General features: G+C 46.3%; 1 protein-coding gene across 1 annotated transcript in view; it reads right to left on the reverse strand.

The window, feature by feature from the left end:
- Nucleotides 1-1,673: 1,673 nt before the first annotated feature.
- The window catches only part of HTR2C (5-hydroxytryptamine (serotonin) receptor 2C, G protein-coupled), a 32,420-nt gene continuing 9,653 nt past the window's right edge, over nt 1,674-24,440 (reverse strand). Inside the window, exons 2-3 of the mRNA XM_015416268.1 lie at nt 6,839-7,039; nt 1,674-2,500 (exon numbers count right to left, since the gene is read on the reverse strand). Of these exons, the coding sequence (XP_015271754.1) occupies nt 1,674-2,500; nt 6,839-7,039 (1,028 nt within the window). The remainder of the gene's footprint in view (nt 2,501-6,838; nt 7,040-24,440) is intronic.

The following is a 24,440-nucleotide window of genomic DNA, read 5'->3' on the forward strand; positions in this document are numbered from 1 at the left end:
ACTTCTGCTGCTCTCATACTTCCAGCCAACTAGCTCTGCCCTTTGAAAGAGACCCGCCTCCCACTGGAATGATGGGTGAAGCAACAGAGATGGGGAATGCAACGCCTCCTCCAAATGTTTGCAACAACACAGCATACCTGAACTAAAAAAAAACAACAGAAAGGAGAAACACATTCAAAGCAGCTGCTTCCTCTTTGGATGACTTTCTGTATTTCTGGAAAAATGGTTTAGCTCTGTGTATGAGTGGCTATTAGCCACAAGATATTGATGGAAAGCTATGCAGTGATTCTCTGCATTCTTGCTTCTTAGGGAACCTTCCACTGGTGGACCTCCTGATGGCACCTAGGTTTTGGCCACTGTGCGAAATAGAGTGTTAGACTGGATGGGCCATTGGCCTGATCCAGCATGGCCTCTCATGTTCTTAAATTAATGATAATGCAACCACCAAAAATGAAATAATTTCCAGAGTGGCAAGCCTATAAATATTGATATGATTAATCAACTAATGCTTTTAATCAAACATCAACATCTGCTCCTCTTTCCTGTTGCTTTATGGGAATGGCAACGCCCAGTGACCCAGGAGCTCTTGAAAGTTTGTTTCTGTGCAGGCCTCCCAGAGGCATAAATCTCCTCTTCCTGGCACCAGATTTGCTATACAAGATACATGTGAATGGTTCCTCTTTATCGCTGGCATCTAAAGCCAGCAGAGTAACTGTGAGATTGATCCCCCACAGCTATTCTCATAACACTCACCGACTTGTGCTTCCTTTCACTACAGTGTTCTGCCCCATCAAAAACAGTCTTGTCGATCTCTCCCCAGCCTGCACATCTGGCCCCTGGGCAAGCTCTAATTACAGGAAATAGGAAATGCAAGTTAATTGCATCTCCTGTCCCCTGCCCTCTCTTTGTCGTGCCCCCAAATGGCTTTTACAGACAGTTCCTTCTTGGGGAGCTAGACAGTGGGTACAAACTCACTGGAAAACTACTCTGATCACTTATTTTTCCACTTAACAGTCCTTAGAAATGACACTCTCTCCTTTCTAGCCCAAATTCCACCACTTGCTTTTAATTCTGCTGATACTTTCCCTATCAATGAAGTTGGGTATTGGAAAGTCCTGATCAGCCCCACTGGCACAAACATTTTGATTTTTCTTGAATCTTGGCTGGTTACAGTATTTTCCTTTGTGACTCATACCAGAGGAAGGTTTCGTATGATTTTATCCAGTATTTACAATCAATGTCGGAATATATTGGCCAAGCCCATACCCCTTTTATTTGATATGCGACTACTCATAATGGACCACTGAGGACTCCAAAAAAGTACCACCTGAGATTAATAGTCAGCATTTTGCTCATGCACCGGAAAAATAAAAATGAAAAGGTCAACATTTTAAAAGCAAAATAAGGGACCCCGTTTTGGATCTGTTACTCACTGTTCCTCCAGAGGCCCTTCCTGCTCTGCTCCCAACAGTAAATACAGATCCTGGTTAAGAATGACGGAAAGCAATGAGCTACAAAGGTGAAGTTTTAAATTAAAAAAAGGCTTTGTTCAGAATGCATTATTTACATCGTTCTTGGACTAATACACATACTTTTTGTTTTGTTTTTTACACAAGAGCTGTCCCTAGCTGCGCCACGACAAAATCCAGGGAATTGGAGCTGCTCCTGTCCCCTTACACACTACTGGTCTTTTTGCCACTGCAGCTATTTATTGAAAGCTCGGAGGTCCCCACGTGCATTTCCAGAGCATCCTCGGTCTCATCCAGCTCCAGGCTATTCAGTTCATTGCCATTGCGGTAACTGTTTAAATTAAGGTCTTTCCCATACAAAGCTGTCGAAGAGACGTTGGGGCACTGATTGTGCCTCTGTACTGACTTTTTGCTGCTGGTATAGCGGCAGCGGATGTAGTTAGAGAATGCCCTGCGGTAGATTTTGTTGAAAAGTGTGTATACCAGGGGGTTGACCCCAGAGCAGATGTAACCCACCCAAACAAAGACGTCCAGAAGCTCCCCAAGAAGAGCCTCATCACAAGCTTCTTTGCAGAGAACGGACATGATGTTAGTGATGAAAAATGGACACCACATGATGAGGAACAAAAAGAAGACGATGCCCAAGACCTTGGAGGCTCTCCGCTCGTTGTTGATGGACTGCATGGTGCCCTTCCGGAAAAGCACGGCTTCTTTGTTCACGGGAGAGTTTAAGTGGGAGGCAGCCTCGTGGTTCTGCAGCATGGAAAGGTTCTCCGTGTTGTTCTCTTTCTTGAGGCAGTTCATGCTGCTTCGCCTCTGCTTGGGGGCCTCCCCATACATGAACACCGAGGCCTGCTTCTGCAGGACCTGAATGGTCAGGCAGTACGCAAACACCATGATAATGAGAGGAATGAAGAACGCCACAAAGGAGCCAATGAGGACAAAGTTTTCATCGTTCAGGACGCAGCTTCCATTCACGAACACCCGAGAATCATCTTGCAAGCCGATTACTGGGATGGGCAACGAGATCCCTAAACGAGCCGTTGCAAGAGGAGAGACAGAAAGCAAAAAGTGTTAGCTTAATTAGATTGGTTGCAGCAACCCAGTCTGTAAGTTTGGGATTGGAAACGATTGCACTTTACAATGACCTTTCCCATCCACTCGCACATTGCTGTCCTGAACACCATTGCTCCATTACCTCTCCAGCAGGTTACCTCCCACTCTCACCCCTACTTTAGAAGTTCTAGGTGTACCATCTTGAGATTTCAAAGATAAACAAAAACAGGAAAAAGATTACTGAGGAACCTCTTAAGCACTCTTCAACCAACTAGGAGATCTTATTGGAAGTGAACTGAATTATTACAGCATGTTGTCACTAATGGAACAATTCTAAAAAAGTTGTCATGCCTTGTTCCACTAGGGGGCTCCATAACCCCAATGAGAAAATGACCAACCATCTTGAATTTTCAGGACCTAAATCTTTTTCTCCTTTTTTTTTTGTTGCAAAAGCCAGCAGCCCAATTTTTCTCCTTCATGTTTAGCTGCATCTTTTATTGACAGTCCAGGATGCAAATATTGTTCCATCCAAGCACAGACGAACAGCAACTGCCAATAGAACAAAGTTTGAGTCCAGTGGAACCTTTAAGACCAACAAAGTTTAATACTAGGTAGGTATAAGCTTTCATGTGCATGCACACTTCACACACACAAACGCTTATACCCAGAATTGAACTTTGTTGGTCTTGAAGGTGTTACTGGGCTCGAAGTTTGTTCTATTGCTTCAGACCAACATGGCCATGGCTTCAGACCAACATGACCCACCTGAATCTAGCAATTGCCAATGACATCCATCCATCCTGACACAGACGGACAAGGTTGGTACAAGGGTACTGGTGGTGCATGTGGTGGCAGAGAAGCTAGGGCTACCAACCTCAAGGTGGGGTCTGGAGTTCTCTCAGAATTACTAGTCTCCAGTAGGGTTGCCAACCCCCCCCCCGGTTTGCCAGGGGTCCCCCATTTTGGGGAAGCCCCACCCCCAACACCTACAGCCACCCATCTCTCTCCCTTTAAGGGTGTGCAACCCATGTTTCATCCCAAGCGCGAACTCCGCAAGCTTGCAGGGAAAAGCCAGCTTCGTTCTTAAAAGGGAAACACAGCTTCTCTTAAAGGGGAAACGCCAGCTGCTGGCTACTTTAAGTGCAGGGAACTACTGTTTCTGGAGATCCGGCGCATGGCGGGGTGGGGTGGGGTGGCGGCAGGCGTCCCCAATGTGATGTCATCAAGTTGGGGATGCCCCACCCCTTCCAGAAACGCCACCAAAGTCCCCCGCTGGGGATGGAAGATGGACTTGGCAACCCTAGTCTCCAAACTATAGAGATCACTTCCCCTAGAGGAAATGACAGCTTTGGAGGGCAGCTGTAGGGCATCACATACCCAGTGAGCTCCTCCCCCTCCCCAGACTCTGCCTTCCCTAGGCACTACCCCCAAATCTCCAGGAATTTCCAAAGCTGGAGTTGGTAACCCCAGGAGAAGCAAACTCTCTACCAGCCTGCCCCATTAATTCTGTGGGATGAAGAGGGCACCCCACAAAGCTTTTAGGAATTAGACCTGGCCACTGTTCTCTTGCATGGTGTCCAGACAGGGAATGCAGCCTGCTTCTGTACACAGAGACACATGCAGTGATTCCCGTTGTTCCCAGCCACAGGTGAGTTAATAACCTCGACTTGCAAAACTCTGCAAAACAAAATCAGTAGGTCTGCACCAAGAAAATGTATGCAAGTAGCAAACTTTAAGCAATTAAGCAAAAAGGCATACTTTGGCTTATTGGCTATAATTTGGTTGCAGAATTTATGCAATTTTTCAATGGCGCAGAGTAACGAGGGGCCCTTTCGAAAAGGCCTCCAATCTCACTTGCTGTTCTAAAAAGTGGCTCCTTCGCAACTCCAGGAGGCCACAAATGCTTACATAGCTGTGACTGTGCTCTTCAAGCATTTGGGTTTTTTTCCTTGGCAATTTGGCCAGCTGCTTTGATCAATGAATGTTTGTAAGCAGATGTTCCTCACCAACTCGCTTCCCAGTTAACTATAACACACAAGTGCTCTCTGAGGCCAGCTCGTAAAAGAACATAGCAACCAGTTCCAAATGAGACAGAGCTGGTGTGTGTGTGTGTGTGTGGGGGGAGAACAGTTCCCAAGGCACATATTGGACAGGGGGGAAATGAGACCCCCCCAACAGATAAAATACCTGTGCTCATAAGCTTTTTATAGAGTTTACGATGTAACTTTCTTAGGCAAAAACCGGTGGGAGCAACACAGATGGCAAGAATGAGCAAACCATCAATATATATAAAAAGCCCAGTGTTCCCAGTGTTCTGTGACACTCAAATGTAACCAAGAATCAGGACTGCAGCTGGAACTGTTGCAAAAGTAGAAGGAGCCGGATTAATTCTTTCCAGCTGGGCCCATCTTGTCCAAGCAGGTAGGAAGGATTAATCCCCAACTCAGTGATAGTTTCAAGTGGACAACTTCTTTCTGCCTTCAAAACAAATGCTTGCGGAGTGTTTCTAGAAATGCTGAACTTGGGGGCAAACCTTCTCAGTATCTCTTACCACTGGAAATCCCAACTCTCATAGTCCCTGCAAGGGGTGCAGCGTGTGTCTATACACAGAATTGCACCTGGCTCCTTCAAGGTCATCTGAAATGTACAGGTCATTTGGACATGTTGCTAGTTTCATAAGGAGAGGGGGCCAAGAAGGGAAAAGTGATTTCTGTTTCATCTTGTAATGTCGCTTCAAATCCTATCAAAAGATTTAAATCTCAGGACAACAGACAAGAAACACTCCATATATGACCTTTTCTTCTACATGGATACCACAGATCTATAATCTGGGTTTAAAAAGGGTTCGTAGTTACAGATGATGCTGGATCTGTGGTTTGGGGTGGGACATTATTTTAATATGTCTAGATAGGAGGACTTTCATGTGGTTGCACTCCAGTTCAGACACTCTCTCCCTAGACTTATTAGCTTGGTGCCATTTCTGTAGTCATTTATTACTTTTCTTTAAGATCGTTTGGGGTAGCATATACATAGTGCTCTCTTCCTCCCACCTGTAAGCCACATAAGAACGCAAGAAGTGACCTGATAGATCAAACCAGCGGTCTATCTAATCCAGCATCCCTATTCCACACAGTGACCCACCAGTTGCCTTGGCGTGCCAAACCAGGCATAGAAGCCAAGATCTTTCTAGGTGTTGCCTTCTAGCACTGGAATTCAGAGATCTACCACCTCTGGGGCTTCCTTTAGTCACCATGACTAGCAGACAAGGACGGACCTCTCCTCCATTAATGTATCTAATCATCTTCTGTGTCCATCTATGCTACTGGCCATCACTATGTCTACTGCAAGGCTGAGACCCTGGAGAGCCACTGTCAGTCTGAGTAGACAATACTTACTTTGATGGACCAAGGGCCCGATTCAGTAGAAGACAACTGCATGTGACTTTCCCCAGGCAAAATCCAAAACACCAATCCATCTGCCACACTTGCTCCCTCTGCCCTCTTCTCCCCCATGTTTTGGTGGCTGGCGATTAAATGAGTTTCCATTTGTCTTTACAGTTCCTGTTGCTCTTTCACATTGTTCTTGTAAACCTTTCAACTGATTTAAAAAACCCCAACAACAACAAAGAATATATCCTGACTTACATTTAATATTATTTGCTGCTACTCTTTCATCTGGTATTGGTTTTAATTTCATTGCTTTTTAAAATTCATCACACTAGAACTTTTGTAATTTGCCCTGACAATCAAGTTAGGTGGAAGGGAGGAAGAAAAAAGGTTCCAAGAAGCAAATAAACAAAAAGAGCTCCACATATCTCTTGGCACTCACAAATGAGGATGCTGTGAACCGTGGAATTAAAGGCTGTAGGACCAGGCCAAAAACCACTTTTTCAGACCGGAGGGGGGGGGGGACACACAAGTAATTGCTGGAAGGGAGGGCAAAATTCTCAGCCAGGTTCAGAAGGGGGTTCGAGCACTGTACTGACAGCAAATGTGTGCTACTTGCACAACCACTATCCCACTGGCTTTGATTTGACCAGCTACAGCCAATAAAGTCCTTCAGCAGGGCAAATCAAAGACAATGGGATAATGGTTGTGTGAACATTATAAATGATGCCCGAGGTTGAATTATTATGTTTAATAACTTTCTGAGCAATGAAAAAGAAAGGCCTTCAATTTCCCAGCAATAATCCATTACCATCCGTCATTTGCACCAAAGTTAATTTAAGTTCACAGAATTCTTCTTTTCTTTCTTTCCTTTTTTAAACAGAAGCCCTGAAAATGGTAGCTAATGCAAAAGTAAGAATGGCTTACCTATGGAGATGGTCCAAACGGCAGCAATTTTCATAATTGCCTTGGTGCGGGAATTAAACCGGCTGTGCTCAATGGGGTTACGGATTGCAACATAGCGGTCGAGGGAGATGGCGCAGAGATGCATGATAGAGGCAGTGGAAAAGAGCACATCTAGGGAAATCCAGATGGGACACAATTGTTTAGGCAAAGGCCAAGCATAATCTGAAACACAGAGAGAAAGAGGGAGAGAAAGAAAGGAAAGGCAAAGGAAGAAAAGAAAAGATAAAATGAGTTTGGAGAGGGTTGCCTGCAACTTGTAAATCAATGCAGCTCAGAACTGCACATGGGGGGAGCCTCAAAGTCAGCAATCCCAGAACTGTATGCATGAGTGAAATCCTGGTGTGCCACAAGGAACAAAAGTAAATAACCAGAGCCTGAAAGACTCATCGGATGCCTGCTGCATCCCTGTAGAAGTCACTGCTCTGGTCTTTACACTCAAAGAGGGAATTGGGTTCCAGCCCATCCAAGTCTCTCATTCCATAAATCTGTAGACTTTAAAGAGCCACAAGTCTCTGACCCACCCCCTTTTTTGGTTTTGTTCTGATCCTGCTTCCTTCTAAGCAGCATCTCTTTGGGAACAGGGAATCATCCCTCTACACCCCTACATCAGATACTATTGGGTTATTTGTTACATAGCCCCCCCCCCCCGTCCCCATTAACATCAGTTATGTGCACCCCCAAAAGGACCCTTTGGCTTAAACAGACTAGAGGCATGGGGCGGCACCTTCCTCACATCTCCTGACTTGAAGACACCAGGCACGTGGGATCAGAATACATTTAGTCTCAAGGATGCATGATGTGATGGGAAAATGCACCTCTTTTCACATTAAAGAAAGGCTCTTAGATCAAAGCAAGGAATTGGTAAGAGGCACTCCCAGCAGGGAATAGCCCAGTGTCCTGGAAACACCAGAAAAGCATTGATCAAAGCTTCTTTTGAACTCTAGAGCCCCTCATTTCTTTTGGGCCATAAACCACAACTTGTTGCAGAATAATATACTCAGCTCTTGTACAACCATAAACCCAGGAAGCACCGTTCACTCATCTCTGTGTTAAGAAAGCTGCCATGTCGAATCATCCACCTTTTGTCAGAAACATCTTAAGGTATGTTTATTCAGGTACCTCTTCTCCTATTGGAAGACTGCACTATACTGTTGCAGTCTGGATTCCGGACTTGCACCAATGGGGTCCAGGACCCTAAGTTTGCAAAGAACACAGGCCAAAGTCCACCAATGGGGAACTAGGCTCCAAAGTTTCAATCCAATACCAGAGCAGACTTTAGTTCTGCACTAAATCACGCCAATAGCAGATTTTCCTCACTGGTACTCCGGTAAAATCATGTGCACAAAAAAGGCTTCGCCAGTCCTCAGTCTTTGTAGCTGGTTCTGCTCCCAGACCTGTTTCCAAAAGTTCAAATCTCCAGTTCCTCTCCCCCTTCTTCCACACCTCTGAATGCTGAAATCACTAGAACACTCTGCATCAAGACAGGCATCGGATGCCTTACTGCTTCCCATCCTGGAGTTCACATGCACTAAATAACATACTTTCAATCCAGTTTCAATGCACTTTGCAACTGGATTTTACTGTGTGAAATGGCACAATCTGCTTTCAAACAGTCACTGAAGTGGATTGAAACTGCATTAGTTAGCATGTGTGAAAGTGTATTAGTTTCCTCTCACCTCTGTTCGCAGCTGTTTGGTCTTACTGACAGCAGGCTTTCCCCATAATATTCTCACTTCTTCCCCTTTCATTCCAAAATCTCCTCTCTCCTTGGCTTGGCTTTTCATTGGATTAGCCAAGTGGGAGAAACATAAACTGGACTAACAGTAACTTTAATTGGGTATCTGAAGAAGTGTGCATGCACACGACAGTTCATACTCAGAATTAAACTTTGTTGGTCTTAAAGGTACCACTGGACTCAAACTTTGTTTAATTGAGTATTTAGTTTAAAGTAACACAGTTACACATTAGATTTGTGCAAAGTGACTGAATTTTCTTGGTTACCATGATAAAATTGCATGCGGTTTCTTTTTCATACAGAGTTCTCATTTTCTAGTCTGTATTTTTGTTAAGATAATAAAATTACTTTTGGCGAAGTATTTGTCTCCGTTCTATCTTTCCCTCACTAAACTAGGAACTCTGTAGATATAGGCTTCAAGGTCCCATATACCCCGGCACTTGCTGTTCCGGGGTTCTTCATGTGTAAGGAGACTTGTCTCATGACAAGACCATACACAGGGACTGATTTGGGTAACACACATGAGGCTGCTTTATACTGAATCAACCCATTGTTCCAACAGGGTCAGTATTATCTACTCAGACTAGCAGTAGCTTTCCAGGGTCTCTTGTGGAGGTCTTTCACACCTCTTGCTGTCTGGTCATTTTAATTGGACATGCCTGGGATTGAACCTGGGGCCTTCGGTGTGCAAAGCAGAGGCCCTTCCCACTTCCAGCTGCCCCAACAGAAGGCACTCACTCTACAGCAACAGGCCCTGGATGGCTTTTGAACCTGGGCAGACATTAATGGGCTGCAATTTATTTTATTTTCTAACTCTTAGTTGCATAATATATGCAGCCGAGTCCTTCTGCTGTGGCTCATCACCCTCAAGAAGCAGGTGCAGTGGGCACTCTTCCAAGGCAAGCAGGAAGTTGGAGGCTGCCTCTGTGAGCCCCCTTTAATTCAATCAGGTCCATGCAGCTAAATGAAACTGAGCTTGCTTCAGCCTGTGACTAAGTCCAGCACCAAAGGGGCAGCAAAACCTCTCCATGAGGAACAAGCAAACATTGATTCTTCTTCCCATGTCATTAGCCTAGAACAAAAGCAGCGACATAATCAATAGGGGATTAGAGAGCAGGGATACTTGTGAAGTCCCTCTGCTAGGTGCTGCTTCTTGGGGCGAGGAACGAGATTTATTTCAATTTTGCCTTTTGTTGGTTTCTATTTATGTAGTGGATTGATATTCCTCCCTTCCTTTGGGCAACATACCTGGTTCTCTCTTCCTTGTTGTGTCCTCAAAACAATCCTGTGAGGTAGGCAAGGCTGAAAGAGGGTGACTGACCCAAGGTCACCCATGGAGCTTTGTGGCAGATCAGGGATTTGAACGAGGGTCTCTCAGATCCTTGTCCAGGAGTTTCACCACTGTACTACACTGGACAATCAAGATAGTAATTGCCAGAGTCAGGACAGCCCCTTGTAGGAGGAAATTCAACTGGTGAAGCTTTCCCAGCAATTGCACCGACTGTACCAGTTGGATTTTGTCTCTCTGTGACACAACTTTAAGCTACAGGAGCCCTACCAGAAAAAAGAGGTGTTAACCCAAGTGAGGGATGCATCTTACTGGGTGAGAGCCAGGAGTTGATATTTATGCTGAGGTTCATTTCAAGATCAGCCTTGAAATCCATTTTCAATCCATGCCTGGAATACTGGAAGCAATCCCATGCAAGAGGGATTACAGGTGAGCAGCTGTGCTCTCTAAATAGGGTTGTTAAGTTTCTTATCCGCATGACTTAAGCCCTGCATGGGCCACACCGGTTAATGCAGAACATGGGGGCACTGGAATGCCACAGGGAGCCTTCCCAAGCCAAGCAGAGCCCTAGACCAACCGGCTAGCCCGGTCTTGTCAGATCTCGAAAGCTAAACAGGGTCGGCCCTAGCTAGTATTTGGGATGGAAGACCTCCAAGGAACACCAGGGCTGTGTCATGGAGACAGGCAATGGCGAGCCACCTCTGAACGTCTCTCACCTTGAAAACCCTACGGGGGTCACCATGAGTCAGCTGTGACTTGATGGCACTTTCCACCACCACCATAGTCCAACCTAACAAAGCATCATCTCAAAAGGGAAGATTATGTCCAGGTGGACCAGCAGTGTACTTCCATGTACCCAAGAGGAGGAACCTGGGAAAGGTGCTGGGCTGGTTTGCACTGGCTGGTTACACGGCCTTTGGCTGGTTGCACTGGCAGTCAGCACATAGGATAGAACACATACCTCTTACATGGCAGAGACAGGGAGGAAAGGCTGACCTTCTGCTTCCTGACTCAGTCCAGAAAACACAGGCAAGGAGGCCCATCTGATGCCTTGAAAGAGGCTGGCCTAGCTCCACCTGTCCTTGCGGGGACACCGGTCTCAGCTCCCAATGGCCAGCTTTCCCACAAAACGTTCCCTCACTCTCCTCTCTCTCTGCCATGCCATTATTTGGAACCATCAGTAGCCTTGTTTTTGTTTGGGGGTTCTGCATCCCACCCACCCCGCCCCGTGCTAAAGGGCACATCCTACCAGGTCAAGAAAGAATTAGGGGAAGGCTTGAACAGCAGAGGGATTGTCTCACCCCCTTCTGAAAGCCTACCCAGCCCTTCTGTTAACACAAGGATGCTGTTCCTACTGGACTGGCTTGGGGGAGGACCATAGAACAAAGAGAAAATGTGGTCTGTGTGACTGTGCAAAAATGCCAGAAACGAAGGCAGCACCCGAGCAATCAGTAGTCAGTGCTTTTAAGGATGGGGCATCCAGATTAGGGCCCATACAAGTCCAGTATTAGCCTTTGTAAGACACCAAGAACAGACAGGAAAGCTCAGACCAATGGTCCATCTAGTCCAGCATCCTGTTTCCCACAGTGGTCAACAAGAAGGCCTGAAAGCAGGGCCAAACTCTTCCCCTGTTGCTGCACTCCCAGCAGCTGGTATTTGGAGATATCCTACTACCTCTGATCCTCAGGGCTACCAAGAGGGACTACTGCTCCATGCATCCACCTCATCCTCTTTTAAAGTCATCAGCATGCCAGAAGGCAATTCAAGCCAAACTCTAATTCTGCAGACCTTCCCTCTCCAAGGGCAAAGATTTACTGATGCAGCCATTGCACTCAAAGTTCTTCATACTAACCTTATTCCCCTGCTTCGACTTTGCATATTCTGCTCAACTGCTACAGACTTTTACAGAAATAGCAAGCAATCACAAGCAGTTTTTAACTTCCCTGCACTTCCTTACCCCCCTGGGAGAACAAGGTTTTTGTGATTCACATCCCTCCCTCCTGTCAAAAGTGAAGAGTCTCTCCAGCTTGAAACCAGCAGTGTCTCTACAACAGATGGAGGAGCAACATTTTTGTGGTCTCAGCTGCATTCCTCCAGACAAGCCATTTGCAAAAATCCTCCTTTCCTCTTGAGGAGGCATGCAACTCAGGGCTCCCATCCTGGCACAGCCCTCTTAAGTGGGGGTGGGGGGGCCTTTAGCCTAGTCAGCCAACTTTGTCAATGGTGAGCTTCATAAATGAGCAAATCTAAATTGGCTGCTGTGGGAGGATTCAAAGGCAGTCATGGAGTCTCTCTATAGCAACCCCTGGAATATGCCTACAAAAGCCTGATTTTGGCCTAGCTCTCATCTGCCTGGACTGTACCACTGTGTCTGAGCTCTACCACTTCAGACTGCGGGTGGGGAGAAATATGACAGAATGCTCCTCCATTCCTGCACATAGCCTAACCCCCCCTTTTCCTGCTGTGCTGATTTTCTAAATGTAAAGATCTTTTTGGTACGGAGGAGCCATCCATCCTGAGAGCTCCCCACCTGCATTTTGATGTGGTCCAGGCCAGACACGGCAGGTTTACCCCCTGGGTGAGAACTAGCCCCTTGCTGCAGCTTTTGCAGAGGCCAGCACAAGGCAAGGTCCTCACTATGATTTTGAGAGGTCTAGCACTTGTCAGAACCTACTATGAGTCCTGTTAAGATTACCTGAAATACCCACTACAACTTGGCGGAACTTGCCAAAGTTGGCTGAAATCCTATCTTGAGCAAGATTTGGCAGGAATGGTGGTGATGAAAATTCTCCAGCAAATATCCTGATTCAAATTATCTTCCAAAAGGCCAGGTACTGAAATCTAATTGAGCAAACTCCAGAGGACGGCGGAAGACAGGAGGGCCCGGTGTGATGTGGTCCATGGGGTCGCAAAGAGCCGGACTTGACTGTGCGACTGAACAACAACAACAATTGAAATCTACAGCTAGTTTGTTAATTAGAAGTTGGCATTTCAACAGCCTTTGGCAAGGCAGAGGAGTCCCACCAAGGGGCTGTCCCCTTTACGCCAGCTGCAGCACACGATCTGCAGCATATTTACTCAAGGGTACTGCCAAAAACTGCTGCTTTGCTTTCAAAAGGCAGGTGCTTCTTAATCAAAAGGAGCCTTCAAGATGTCAAGCATGGCTTAGTTGGTTTACTGAGGATATACTGTTTGCAAAACATGAGGCAGCAGGGCTTAGTTGGAGATGCATACGTAGAGGGTGGAGAGGAGACACAAGGAAAAGGAAGAAGGAAATTGGGAAAGAAAAACACAGAGAAAGAACCTTTACAAAACCATTATTGACCAGGGAGAGCTCCTATTTTCCGATCCCTTAACCAGGTAAATCATTTTGCTTTGTTAAAATTATATGAGCTGCTAGTACAGTCATCCTTCAAGGGTCAACCCTCTTCCAAAAGCCTCTGAAATTTAAATGTCTCCGTGTGTGGATGGAAGCATCCTGTTTCATGCACACATCTATGACAAGGACAAAAGAAATTTTAAAATGCTGTGAGGGCCACAGTGTTGTGGGCTGAGGCACTCTTGTTGCTCCCTATGCGCCTTTTCAAGCACCAAAACAGCTGCACCCCCTTCCCCTGCCACGGATGTTTTGGCACTTGAAAAGACATGAAGGGAACAAGAGCACTGTGCGGGGACCCTTGCAGCGTCTTTAAATCTCTTTAGATTGGTCTATGGAGCAGAATCACGGATGTTGTTGCATCTAGTTTGGCCCTAAAGCGCCTTGCACTGCACAGCTTGTTTCACACCCTGTGCCTGCATTTTCCAAACATATCTGGAACCAAAAGCACAACCACATTAACACATCAGGCAGAACAAAACCTTCAGCAATGTGCAAAAGGGGAATGGGAGGAGAGATTGTTGGTACAAGATTTGAGATGTCACAAGCATATTGGTGTTTTCAGCTGTGAAATGCTTGAGGGCCCAAATCTCACTGGATCACTGAAAATGGTCACTGAGTTGGGAATGTCGGAGATTTGTCTGCTGCCTTCTGCTTTTAATGAAGAGCTCGCCATTGCCACCCTTTCTAATTTAAATCTTCCCAAAAAATTAATCGCAACAAACATATTTATTTTATTTCTACAATTTACAGTCAGCTTAATTGCATGTACTTGGAAGCCAGCCCTATACGTTTTAATAAAGCTTGTTTCCTGATAAGTATGCTGAGATTTAGGATGTCTGCTTAGAAAGTCTTCAAACCATTTATTCAGTTCAACGAGAAGGAGGGGGCTCTGCAGCAGTGAAGCTGGAGGATTTCTAAGCAATGCTTCTTCTTCGAGACAAGTGCTGTATTGAGATCTGTGGATCTTCTACCACCTTCCTCTGCCACCACTGTCCCAACTCTTAGCACTAACTGAGAGTAGTTATCCCTTGAAAAAGCTGTGAAGGGCAAAGAGTGGTGAAATGACAGGATGATTCAGCGGCATAATCGGCTCAGTGGGAAACGAAACACAACCCTTTAATATCTTCACATGTAGCCTAAACTAGGAATGGAAGTCGGGGGAGGAGAGACAGTAGGCGTCCAACCCCCAAGGGAGTTGCATCCTAATGCCTGTAGGGTGAAACAAGTAGGGCTGGCTGCTTAAAAGCTCCAGCAGCATCTACTGGGTGAAACTGAGGAATGAGCTTGGGTCTTCCTGAGTCTTTTCCCTGCCTTTCAGAACCTGCAGTCAGATTGATTGTCAGTTGTGCAGGCACAGCACCACTCAATTTCTCAGCAATCTGGTAGTATTTCACCCACATCTTTTTCTCCTGAACTGAAATCATCACAGTAGAAGTTTTTGCATGTGATGCCTTAAGGCTTTAGGGCTAATAGCTCCCATTCCAAATGCTATTCCTGTGAATCCTTCCCTGAAACTGCATCCCCAAGATGCCTTTCATTTTCATCTGTAACTACTGGCTTGGGATCTCCTCCTCCAGAGTGGCTCCAATTAAGGATTAAGGAAGCAGGAGGAGGATCTAGTAACCAGGACCCACACAGAAGGGGCAAAGAGGAGATGCCAGTATCCTGACCAGCCAATAAGCAAGATGCCAAATGTCAGGAACAATAGTTTAGATATCAGTGGTAAACTGGCAGCTGGACTTTTGTACCATCACCCATAATCACACAGTTAAACAAGTTGGGGCCACAGCTCAGTGGTCAAACAGATGCTTCGCATGCAAAAAATCCTAGGTTCAGTCCCCAGCATCTTCAGATAAAGGATAAATGATCTCTGCCTGAGAGAGCTCTTGTGGGTCAGCATAGACAAAACAGGGCTATATGGACCAGGGCTCTGGAATGATAAAAAAACAGCTTCATGTGTTCATATGAGAGTCACCAGGTTTCTACGAAAGAAATCATGAACATGGAATTGATTACAAACTCCAGATTAATGTGGAGTTAGCCATGCTCTGAAAGCTACAACAATTGAACTCTGGCAAGAATCTTGTAAAACTCCTAACTTTTGCATAATCATGCCAAAGTCAAAAATCACTGAGCACTGGCAGCTTAAGGCCACCCATCAAAGCACTGGAGCAACAAAAACACTTCAGTCAATGGAAAACTAAGCACCTGCTTAAGGATTTCCCCCCCCTGAAAATCTGACACAGCAAGTTCCACCTGCTTTCCTGCATTTGAAATGCCCTTCTGAACTCTTCAGAGGCTCTTAGTGATGACGGATTAATTTTCCAACTGAACTCCAAGCCTTTTGTAAAGTTAATGGCATTTCACTTGCCTGACAAGGTTAAAAAGCCAGCAGACTCTGCCTTTATGAAAGGTCACAGGGATGGGCTGACAGTTCCCCCGACAGCAACAAAGAGCAGTGCTCTGAAGACAGGAATCAGCATCTGCTGCCAACGTTCAGTGGCTTTTTTTCCTTGCCAGTTCAAGGTTTTGACAATGTTCATCATTCATTTGAATTTCCAGACACAACAAGGGCATCACAATGAGTCACACGGAGGTGGTGGGCCAGTCAAAGTCTACTAAGTTTCCAAGGGATGAGTCTGCTCCTCTAAGGACCTTCCCACTCACCAATGAAAGGCAGGGCTCAGGCAGCCATCAGACCTGCCACTGGTACACTTGAGCCAGGGGTATACAAATGAGCCCTCTCTTGTTTTTATTTGTTGTGAGTCTTTTTGTTTTGCCATTCTTGTTGCTGAACTCTGGGGTCACGTGTTTCTTTTATGCTACTTTTATATTATCTGACATGCCAAATCAATCAATGGGGAAAAATCAGTTTCAACAATAATATGTCATTGAGCGTTGTTAGTAAGACGGGGGAAAGAGGGCCACTGTTTCGTCCCATGCAGGGAGGACATGTGTCAGAGAAACTGGAAGTCAAGTCAAGTCAAGTTTATTAATACGGTCAAGCGACCAGCCAATAGAACGATTCCAAGAATAATAATAAAATACACAATAAATACATAAGTAGCTAGTAAATACATATAACGAATATATATAAAACCTTTAAACGAATACAGGAACAATACAATATATCATTGAAACACACCAATACAACGCTAATTTGTCATCAGATCACTAACTAGGGTATAAGCTTCCTCTTTTTAAGGGCCAGAAAGCAAAATTTTGCCACAGCTAAAGATATCCTCTCTATCCGGTCTTCCAGCAAAAAAGTTAAAATCCTCAGTTCCGCAATTTTCAACTGAACATCCAAGGGTTTGAATTTGGACAACAATGGAAAAATTAACAGCTGTCTCTCCATAGCATAAAAGTTACAATGTAACTATATATGTGAGACCGACTCTATGTCAAGATTTGTACACGGGCAACATCTTTGGGAACTAGGCCAGCGCCGAAACCTTCCTTGTAACAAGTTAGATGGCAGGGCATCAAAACGTGCTCTAGAAAAAACCCATCTATAGCTGTCATATATGATGTTAGAAAGATATGGAGCGGGGGCAAAACCTGTCCAGGATTTTAAGGCTTTATATCTTAAGGGTAAGAGCGCTTCTTCCGTCTGGACCTCTATATCTATTAGGCGTTGGGTTACTATAGATTTAGCTTTTGTCAATCCAAGCTCCAAAAGACTTGCAGGATGAAGCCCGATTGATCCAAGCTTGCCTAATATTTTGGAGGACCATTCAGGATATGGATTGGCAGCTAAAAAAGATGGAATTAGGCCTGCAGTTCGAAAGCAAGAAATTGCAAGTAGATAAATAGGTACCACTTCGGTGGGAAGGTAACAGCGTTCCGTGCGCCTTGGTGTTTAGTCATGCCGGCCACTTGACCATGGAAACGTCTTCGGACAGCGCTGGCTCTTCGGCTTTGAAACGGAGATGAGCACCGCAACCCTAGAGTCGGACTCGACTGGCTTTCGAGCAAGGGAACCTTTACCTTTACCTTTAAGCTCTGCCTGCTGGTGGAGTAATGCCTGTGCTCTCCTGGAGCTCTCCTAGGTCCTGAAGACCGTCCATAACTCCCTCTTCACCTGCCTTTCATGACAAAGAACTCTTCCCATGCCAATCCTCCTCTAGGAGTCTCAGTTAGCTTCATAGGGAAGACGGGCAGCCCGGTCATAGTGTTCAGCATAAAAGTCTGGTTTCCTTAAAACGACCATTGGCCCAAATAGACTTTGTAACTGAACAAGGGTTCAAGACTGTCCAGACTCAGTTTTATGCTCACTGCATCCCACTGGAGATAGCCAGAAAATGTCACATGGTCTGGGCACCTGGGAATATAACACTTCAGAATGCTGAATCTGGTTACCTGATAGGAAGAGAAGGCTATATGCAGCCACATTGCAAAGTTTTGGGCACTTCAGTTTTCTGAAAAGAAAGCACCGAGTTCCACCAATTCTCTTCTCCCATTGTAAACCCTTCGATATGTTGTTTTAAAGGGTCTGTTGATTCTCATGAACAAAATTTCAGAGGACGCTGCAAAGAACAGTAGTAGGGAATTGGGGGAAATTGCCACCCTCTCTTTTAAAAAATGTAAGCACCCTTAAGCCTTCAGAACTGTGTGACTGAATATAGGCCAGTGCTCCTGCCGACTAAAAAAGGTGAAAAGTGATTGAAGGGTTTTAGTTTAGTTTCTCCCTGAAGTGCTGGTTTTCAACGTGCTGCAAGTTTTAAATCTAGAAGCACATCTCATTTGCAGTGTAAATGTGATGAAGGCCAGGATCATGTTAACCAAACATGCAGATGAAATCTCTTATACTGAACATAAGAACATAAGAACCTAAGAGAAGCCAATGTTGGATCAGGCCAATGGCCCATCCAGTCCAACACTCTGTCACAAGTGGCCAAAGGTACCAGGTGCCATCAGGAGGTCCAGCAGTGGGGCCGGGACACTAGAAGCCCTCCCACTGTTGCCCCCCCCCCAAGCACCAAGAATACAGTGCATCACTTGCCCCAGACTGAGAGTTCCTGTCTATACCTTGTGGGTAATAGCCACTGATGGACCTCTGCTCCATATGCTTATCCAGGGGTCATTTCGTAGAAAAAGAGGTGCAGGAGCACATTAGCATAACTCATTAGCACAACTTATTTGTATATGCCACACACCCTGACATCACCGGAAGTGTGTCAGAAGGCAACGCTCAGGCTCCACTGGACTCTTTTGGATTGCTAGCTAGGGAGGGGGGGTGCGCAGATCTGCCCTCACAGAGGAGGGAGAGCTTGTACCTGAATAAACCTTGGCCTTAAAGGTGCCACTGGACCCTTTTGGATTGCTAGCTATGGGGGGGGGCGCTCTGCAACTTACCTGGCAGCTTCTTGCTCCTTGTGGCCCGGGGCTGCTGGGAGCAGGGGATGGGGCTTGTTGCATGTGCCCTCCCCCTGGGCTCTTTACTGCTGGAGCTCCACTCCTGTGCGCTCCTGCAGGAAATGCCCCCTGTTATCTAATTCCCTCTTGAAGATGTCCATGCTCGTAGTCGCCACCACCTCCAGTGGCAGTGAATTCCACATGTTAATCACTCTTTGGGTGAAGAAGTACTTCCTTTTATCTATTCTAACCCAACTGCTCAGCAATTTCATTGAGTGCCCACAAGTTCTTGTATTGTGAGAAAGGGAGAAAAGTACTTCTTTCTCAACCTGCTGTATCCCATGCATAATCTTATAAACCTCGATCATGTCACCCCTCAGCCATCGTTTCTCCAAGCTAAAGAGCCCCAAGCACTTTAACCTTTCTTCATAGGGAAAGTGTTCCAACCCTTTTATCATTCTAGTTGCCTTTTTCAGCACTTTTACCAGTGCTATAATATCCTTTTTGAGGTGTGGTGACCAGAACTGTACACAGTACTCCAAATGAGGTCGCAACATCGACTGGTCCGACAGCAGTTCCTGTGAGCCACAGGATTGATTGGAGTCCAATAGAGACTGGAGGCAACTGTCATGTCTGGGTGGTGGAGATCAGAAAAGATGAACCAGAGAGTCACTGTGCAGACTGAGAGTTGTCTGGGTGTGGTTCTCTTGGGATGCAGAACCTGAGCCAAAGAGGAATCCAGGAACTGTTGGGCCATCTTCTCCTGCCACCACCCAGGACCTTCTAAAAACCTTTGCTTTAGAAACACATTAGCAACTTCTATTTAGCTGCTAGTCCTTCATTGTGATGGGAGACAGGGCATGTGGAACAGTAAAAATAACTGTGGACGTGGACGTTTTAATTAGCATTTTGACAAAACATATGGCAGGAACATAAAGCATCATCTCCTTGTTCCTTTTTAACATACTGACTAAATACTTGGAAACAATTTTTTTTTGTTTTGTTTGGGATTATGATCTTCCCTTCACTTTGATTTGCTGCCTTACATGAACAGTTCTGTTATTAAAAATTGCTTTTCAAGCCAGGGCTGTACGAGCTTAATTACAATGGTGATGATGTGAATGGCAATGATGCCACTGAAATGGATGCATGGAAGAGCATGTTCCTACAAAAACATGCAGGACTCTGAACCTCTGACTCCCATGGCAGAGATGTGACAGGATGCCAGGATAAGGGATCAAGCAGGCCCCAGGGGCTTCCGATCTGGCTTCCAGCACAGCCTTTGCTGCCAAGGACTCACCCTGGCTCCAGAATGCATCTCAGTTGGTTTCCACTCCATTGCCCGCTAACTCAAGAGCAAACTAGATATGATGACACCCCTGGGTTGAATCCAGAGACATTTAATGCCTAATAGGTGAGATTTTTTAAAAATCCACAAGGGCTAGATCCTGATCAGACCCACAGCACAGCAGGGACGGGTGCCCTTGTCCCCCTCCCCTTCTCTCTTCAGGTGTCAAAACAGCAGTGGAGGAGGGTGCACTGTTAGGTACTAAAATGGCATCCTCCCCAAGTTCAGCCCAAGAACACCATCACATCTAGTTGTGCCCTGACTCTCAGGTGAGCACAAACAGCAACAAAGGGCTCTTTAACCCCTGTCTCCCCAGTATGAATGGCAATGGAACTTCTGTTAGGGCTTTCCCCAAAGGGGCCTTATCTGCTTACCGCAATACGCAGGCCAATGGGACCCTCTCCACAGCCAATTGGATGTTATGTTATTGACTTCATTTATACCCCCATCTTTTTAGGTTGAGTGTGTGTGTGTGTGACTCACCCACGCCAGCAAGCTTCCACGGCTGAGTGGGAACTCCAAACCTGGGCCTCCTAGATCTTCGTCCTACACTTTAATCACTTTATCACAATGGCTCACACTGGCATTGTGGGGCGGGTGGTGGTGGTGGTAGACTAAGTTATCAATCAAGAGCCAAATATTGCCATCATCAGGGAAGTTCTCCTGCACAGCCCCCATTGAAATGAAAAGGAAGCCACATTTGTTTTGACAAGGCACATGCAGGAGGAGACCTTCCTGGCACGCTGAGCCCATGTCACAAGAGCAGAGGGGGCCTCTTCCAACAGTCTCTTTTTAGGTGTATCTGTAAAATATTGTTTTGACGTTCACTATGATCACCAGTCACCTTGGCCTAGATAGCCCAGGCGAGCCCGATCTCCTCAGATCTTGGAAGCTAAGCAGGGTCAGCCCTGGCTGGTATTTGGATGGGAGACCTCCAAGGAATACCAGGATCATGATGCAGAGGCAGGGAATGGCAAACCATTTCTGAACATCTCTTGCCTTGAAAATCCAATGAGGACACTGTCACGGTGGTGGTGGGGATTACCACCACTCAGTAGGGTTTCACGGTGGTTAAAAGAAGTGGAAGCATTTAGTGCAATGCAAGGGGTGTCAACAGTATATAATGCCATGAAGATGGCATCATAAAAAACGTAAAAGGTTTTAAACCAGCAGTCCAATAACAAACAAGAATATGAACATGCAGTGCAAAATTTACAACAGCCTGAAAGGGGGGGGGGATGTCTAAGCGTGTAAATGTGAAAATATGCATGTAAAAAAATGCAAAATCTGAATGTGATAAGCCTGCATGTAGACCTAGACACCCTAAAGGCAAGCAAACCAGTGGACTTAATGTACCTCCTTGCAGAAAGGATACACTTGATGTGTCTGTCCTGTGTAACGTGTGAAAGAGTCGTGAGTCACTTAATAATCAGCTTGGTGGGAAAGTTTGCTTTCCAGCTTTCAAAATACCAAAGGCATATAAAGGTATGCACTTCCCTCACTCTGGTTTTATTACTTTTTTGTCACCTGTCTGTACGGGGCTTATGAAAAAAGCAGAAAGATTTATCTGAACTGCGGTGACACATTTGGGAATCTTCCCCTGCTCTCCCTTCCCCGCCATGTGCTCTGCATCTCTTCTTGCTGCTCACCCTTTAATTCATGCCTCGGTTGCAATAACATCAGTGTTCGGCACTACCTGTGATGCCTGTTAAGAAAAACCTCAAAGAACACTACAGCTAATAATTTCAGGGGGGGGCCCCCACAAAAGTGAGCAAAGAGGGAAAAGACAAGCGGCAGGTGGTGGTGCTTGTGGCAGCACACTTGGAAAGGTCTGCACCTGCTGCTTGTGCGCAAACTCAGAGGGCCCCTGGGTAGAACTCAGAATCCCAATTAGGGAGAAGCTGAAATTGGATACGGGTGTGGGGGTTTTGGGGGAGGCTTCCTTACATTGTCATCGGCTTCAACTTGCCTCCGTTTTGTTCCTGGAATTCATTATTCCTTTAGAGTAATTTAATACCATTTATACATGCTCACTGCACATTCACTGGAAATGTGTACATTTTAATGGGGGGGGGGGAATGCAACAGAAGGAAATGCCACAGAAGTCACTGTGCTGTGATTCTCTCGGGTTTGTTTCTCAAAAGAAAGACGCACGACTGAGATGGGGTTCTTTGAATCCAACCAGAAAGCTTATGAAATTCAAATCACACCCCTAATCAAAATGCTTCTGTAGTGTCAGGTATCCCCCCCAAAAAATGGGACACAACCGGGGGCACCTTAGGCAGAAACATCCATGCAACAAACAAACCCAAGACTCATTCTTGAAACCAGATATGTTTGCAATAAGCAATGGCCCCAGACTGACCTGGGGCCATATTTGTGGCCACGGGAAGGATTTTCCTTCTTGCTTCATGATGGCTGTGGGGAGCTGTGGTGATTGGCCCTGGTGGGGGGTATGGGCAGCCCACTGGGCCTGTTGGGTGGGCAAGGCTTTCAGGAGGACCTGGAAACCAGTTTTCACCCTGGTCTGCCCCTTCCTGTATTTAATGGGCTGCCAGTGGGGCCAGCATCATCAGTTGGCTACTGATGCCTTACTCACTCTCCCTCAGTTTCATGGTTATGGTGTAATCAAGTTTTGTTGCATGCTCTTGGATCCAGTTGGTGGTGGAGGGGAGGCTGAGCCTGCATGCTTGCTTCCTGTGGTTTGGAGATCCTCATAAGAGGTCTTGGGGGTGGGGGTGATATTCCCAGTCCAGGGGCTGCCACCTTGTTCTAACCCTCAGGTGGCAAGGGAACCATGCAGTGGCTTGTGCCCATGTGGGACCCCTGGAATTGCCATCTCACACTGCTCTCCCAGTAGGTGGGCTAGGGGGATGCTTGGTGCCATCATCCAACAGGCAGATTGCCTGATGCTAGGATATGTGCCTTATGCTGTGCCAGCGCTCCTGCAAACCGCATTCGATAAAAGCTGTGCCTGGTTTTCCCCAGTCAAGTCATCATCTGATTTATTCTCCTCTTCAGCCTTGCTCCCTCCCTTGCTGTTAGGATCACAAGTAGGTCTCAAAAATTCTGGTGCCAAGCACAGTACAGACTTAGATTGTCAGACAGGAATGGCAGCCAGGGAGGGAAGTCAACCAGATGCACATAATTATCTTCATGCTATGGGGCAAGCGGCATAAGATGGGAGGGAATTAAGCACAAGGAGGCAAAGGATCCTTAGATCTTCTTGCCCTCTTCTGCTCATGGGGCCCAATTTTTTCTTTCAACAGTCAGACACCAAGGCAGGCAAATCATTTTTCTGACGTTTGTACAGGCCGAGATCCCATGCTCTCTGAAAGATAGCACAAAAGCACAGGGGGAAGGCTGGAGCCTTCAGTCTGCCCCCACCCAGCTCATTTCCTTTCTCTCCTATCCATACAGCTACCCACCTGAATCCATGTATGGATATTATTTATATCCCTTGGATTAAAACCTGAGGGTTCTACTGTCGAGGGAGGGGCAGGAGAGGTGGAGTGTGGCCAGAGCAGGTGGCAGGAAGGAGAGAAGGGAAATGAGCTGGGTGGGGGCAGACTGAACAAAGTTTGGGTCCAGGGCCACCTTTAAAACCAACAAATACAAATAAATAAAACTCTGTTGGACTTAAAGGTGTCACTGGACTCCAACATCTTCCAGGCATGGATGGCACTTGGAGAGCAGGTGTGGACACATGGGAAAGGGCACATAGAGGCACTGCACTCGCACCTTGAATGTTCCCCCTATGACCATGAAAACTAGCAGTATTTTCATTTCTTTAAAAGTAAAAAGCTAAGATATCCAGGATCAAAGGAGCTACCATTTTTCTGAACATTTGCACTTCAGACCGTGGCATGCAGAAACCCTGCTGATATGCCCATGAGCCTTTCTTAATTCCATCCTTCCCCTCTCCTCTCCTCTCTAGCGGAGGCAGGGACGGGACTTCAGAGTGCAAGCTTAATGATGATGGTGGAGAGCCAGCCCAACCCGTCACCACACAGCCTTTGCAAATAACATCATTGGCCCAAAACGGGTCTTGGGGGGGCCTTTTCGAAGTTTGCACAGAGGCAAGGGCAGCCGTCTCTGATTCACAGGCTGGCCTGCCTCCTCCTCCAAGGCCACTTCCGTGCCACTCGCTCTTGAAGTAGCAGCTGTTTCTGCTCCGCACTTATCTCCCCCATTCACTCTTTACCAGCCTGGGCCAGCTCTGCCACTGAAGTGGGTGCCAGATCATCCCTTTGTGCAATAAGCTGTTGGGCACAGCTGCTAAGGTCCCTCTCCAGGCCAGGAGACATGACCAGTGTGGTGGCAAAAAGAAGCCAGGGAGGCCACCTATCAACAGCTGGGCCACCAGCCTCAAGTCCCTGGTGGATGCTTCCTTTGCACACACAAAAAGGGGGGGGGAGGCAACCGAGGAAGCATGTAGAAGCAAGCAGCCACAAC

This window comes from Gekko japonicus, unplaced genomic scaffold, assembly GCF_001447785.1.
Source record: "Gekko japonicus isolate JY-2015 unplaced genomic scaffold, Gekko_japonicus_V1.1 scaffold603, whole genome shotgun sequence".
NCBI classification, from domain to species: Eukaryota; Metazoa; Chordata; class Lepidosauria; order Squamata; family Gekkonidae; genus Gekko; species Gekko japonicus.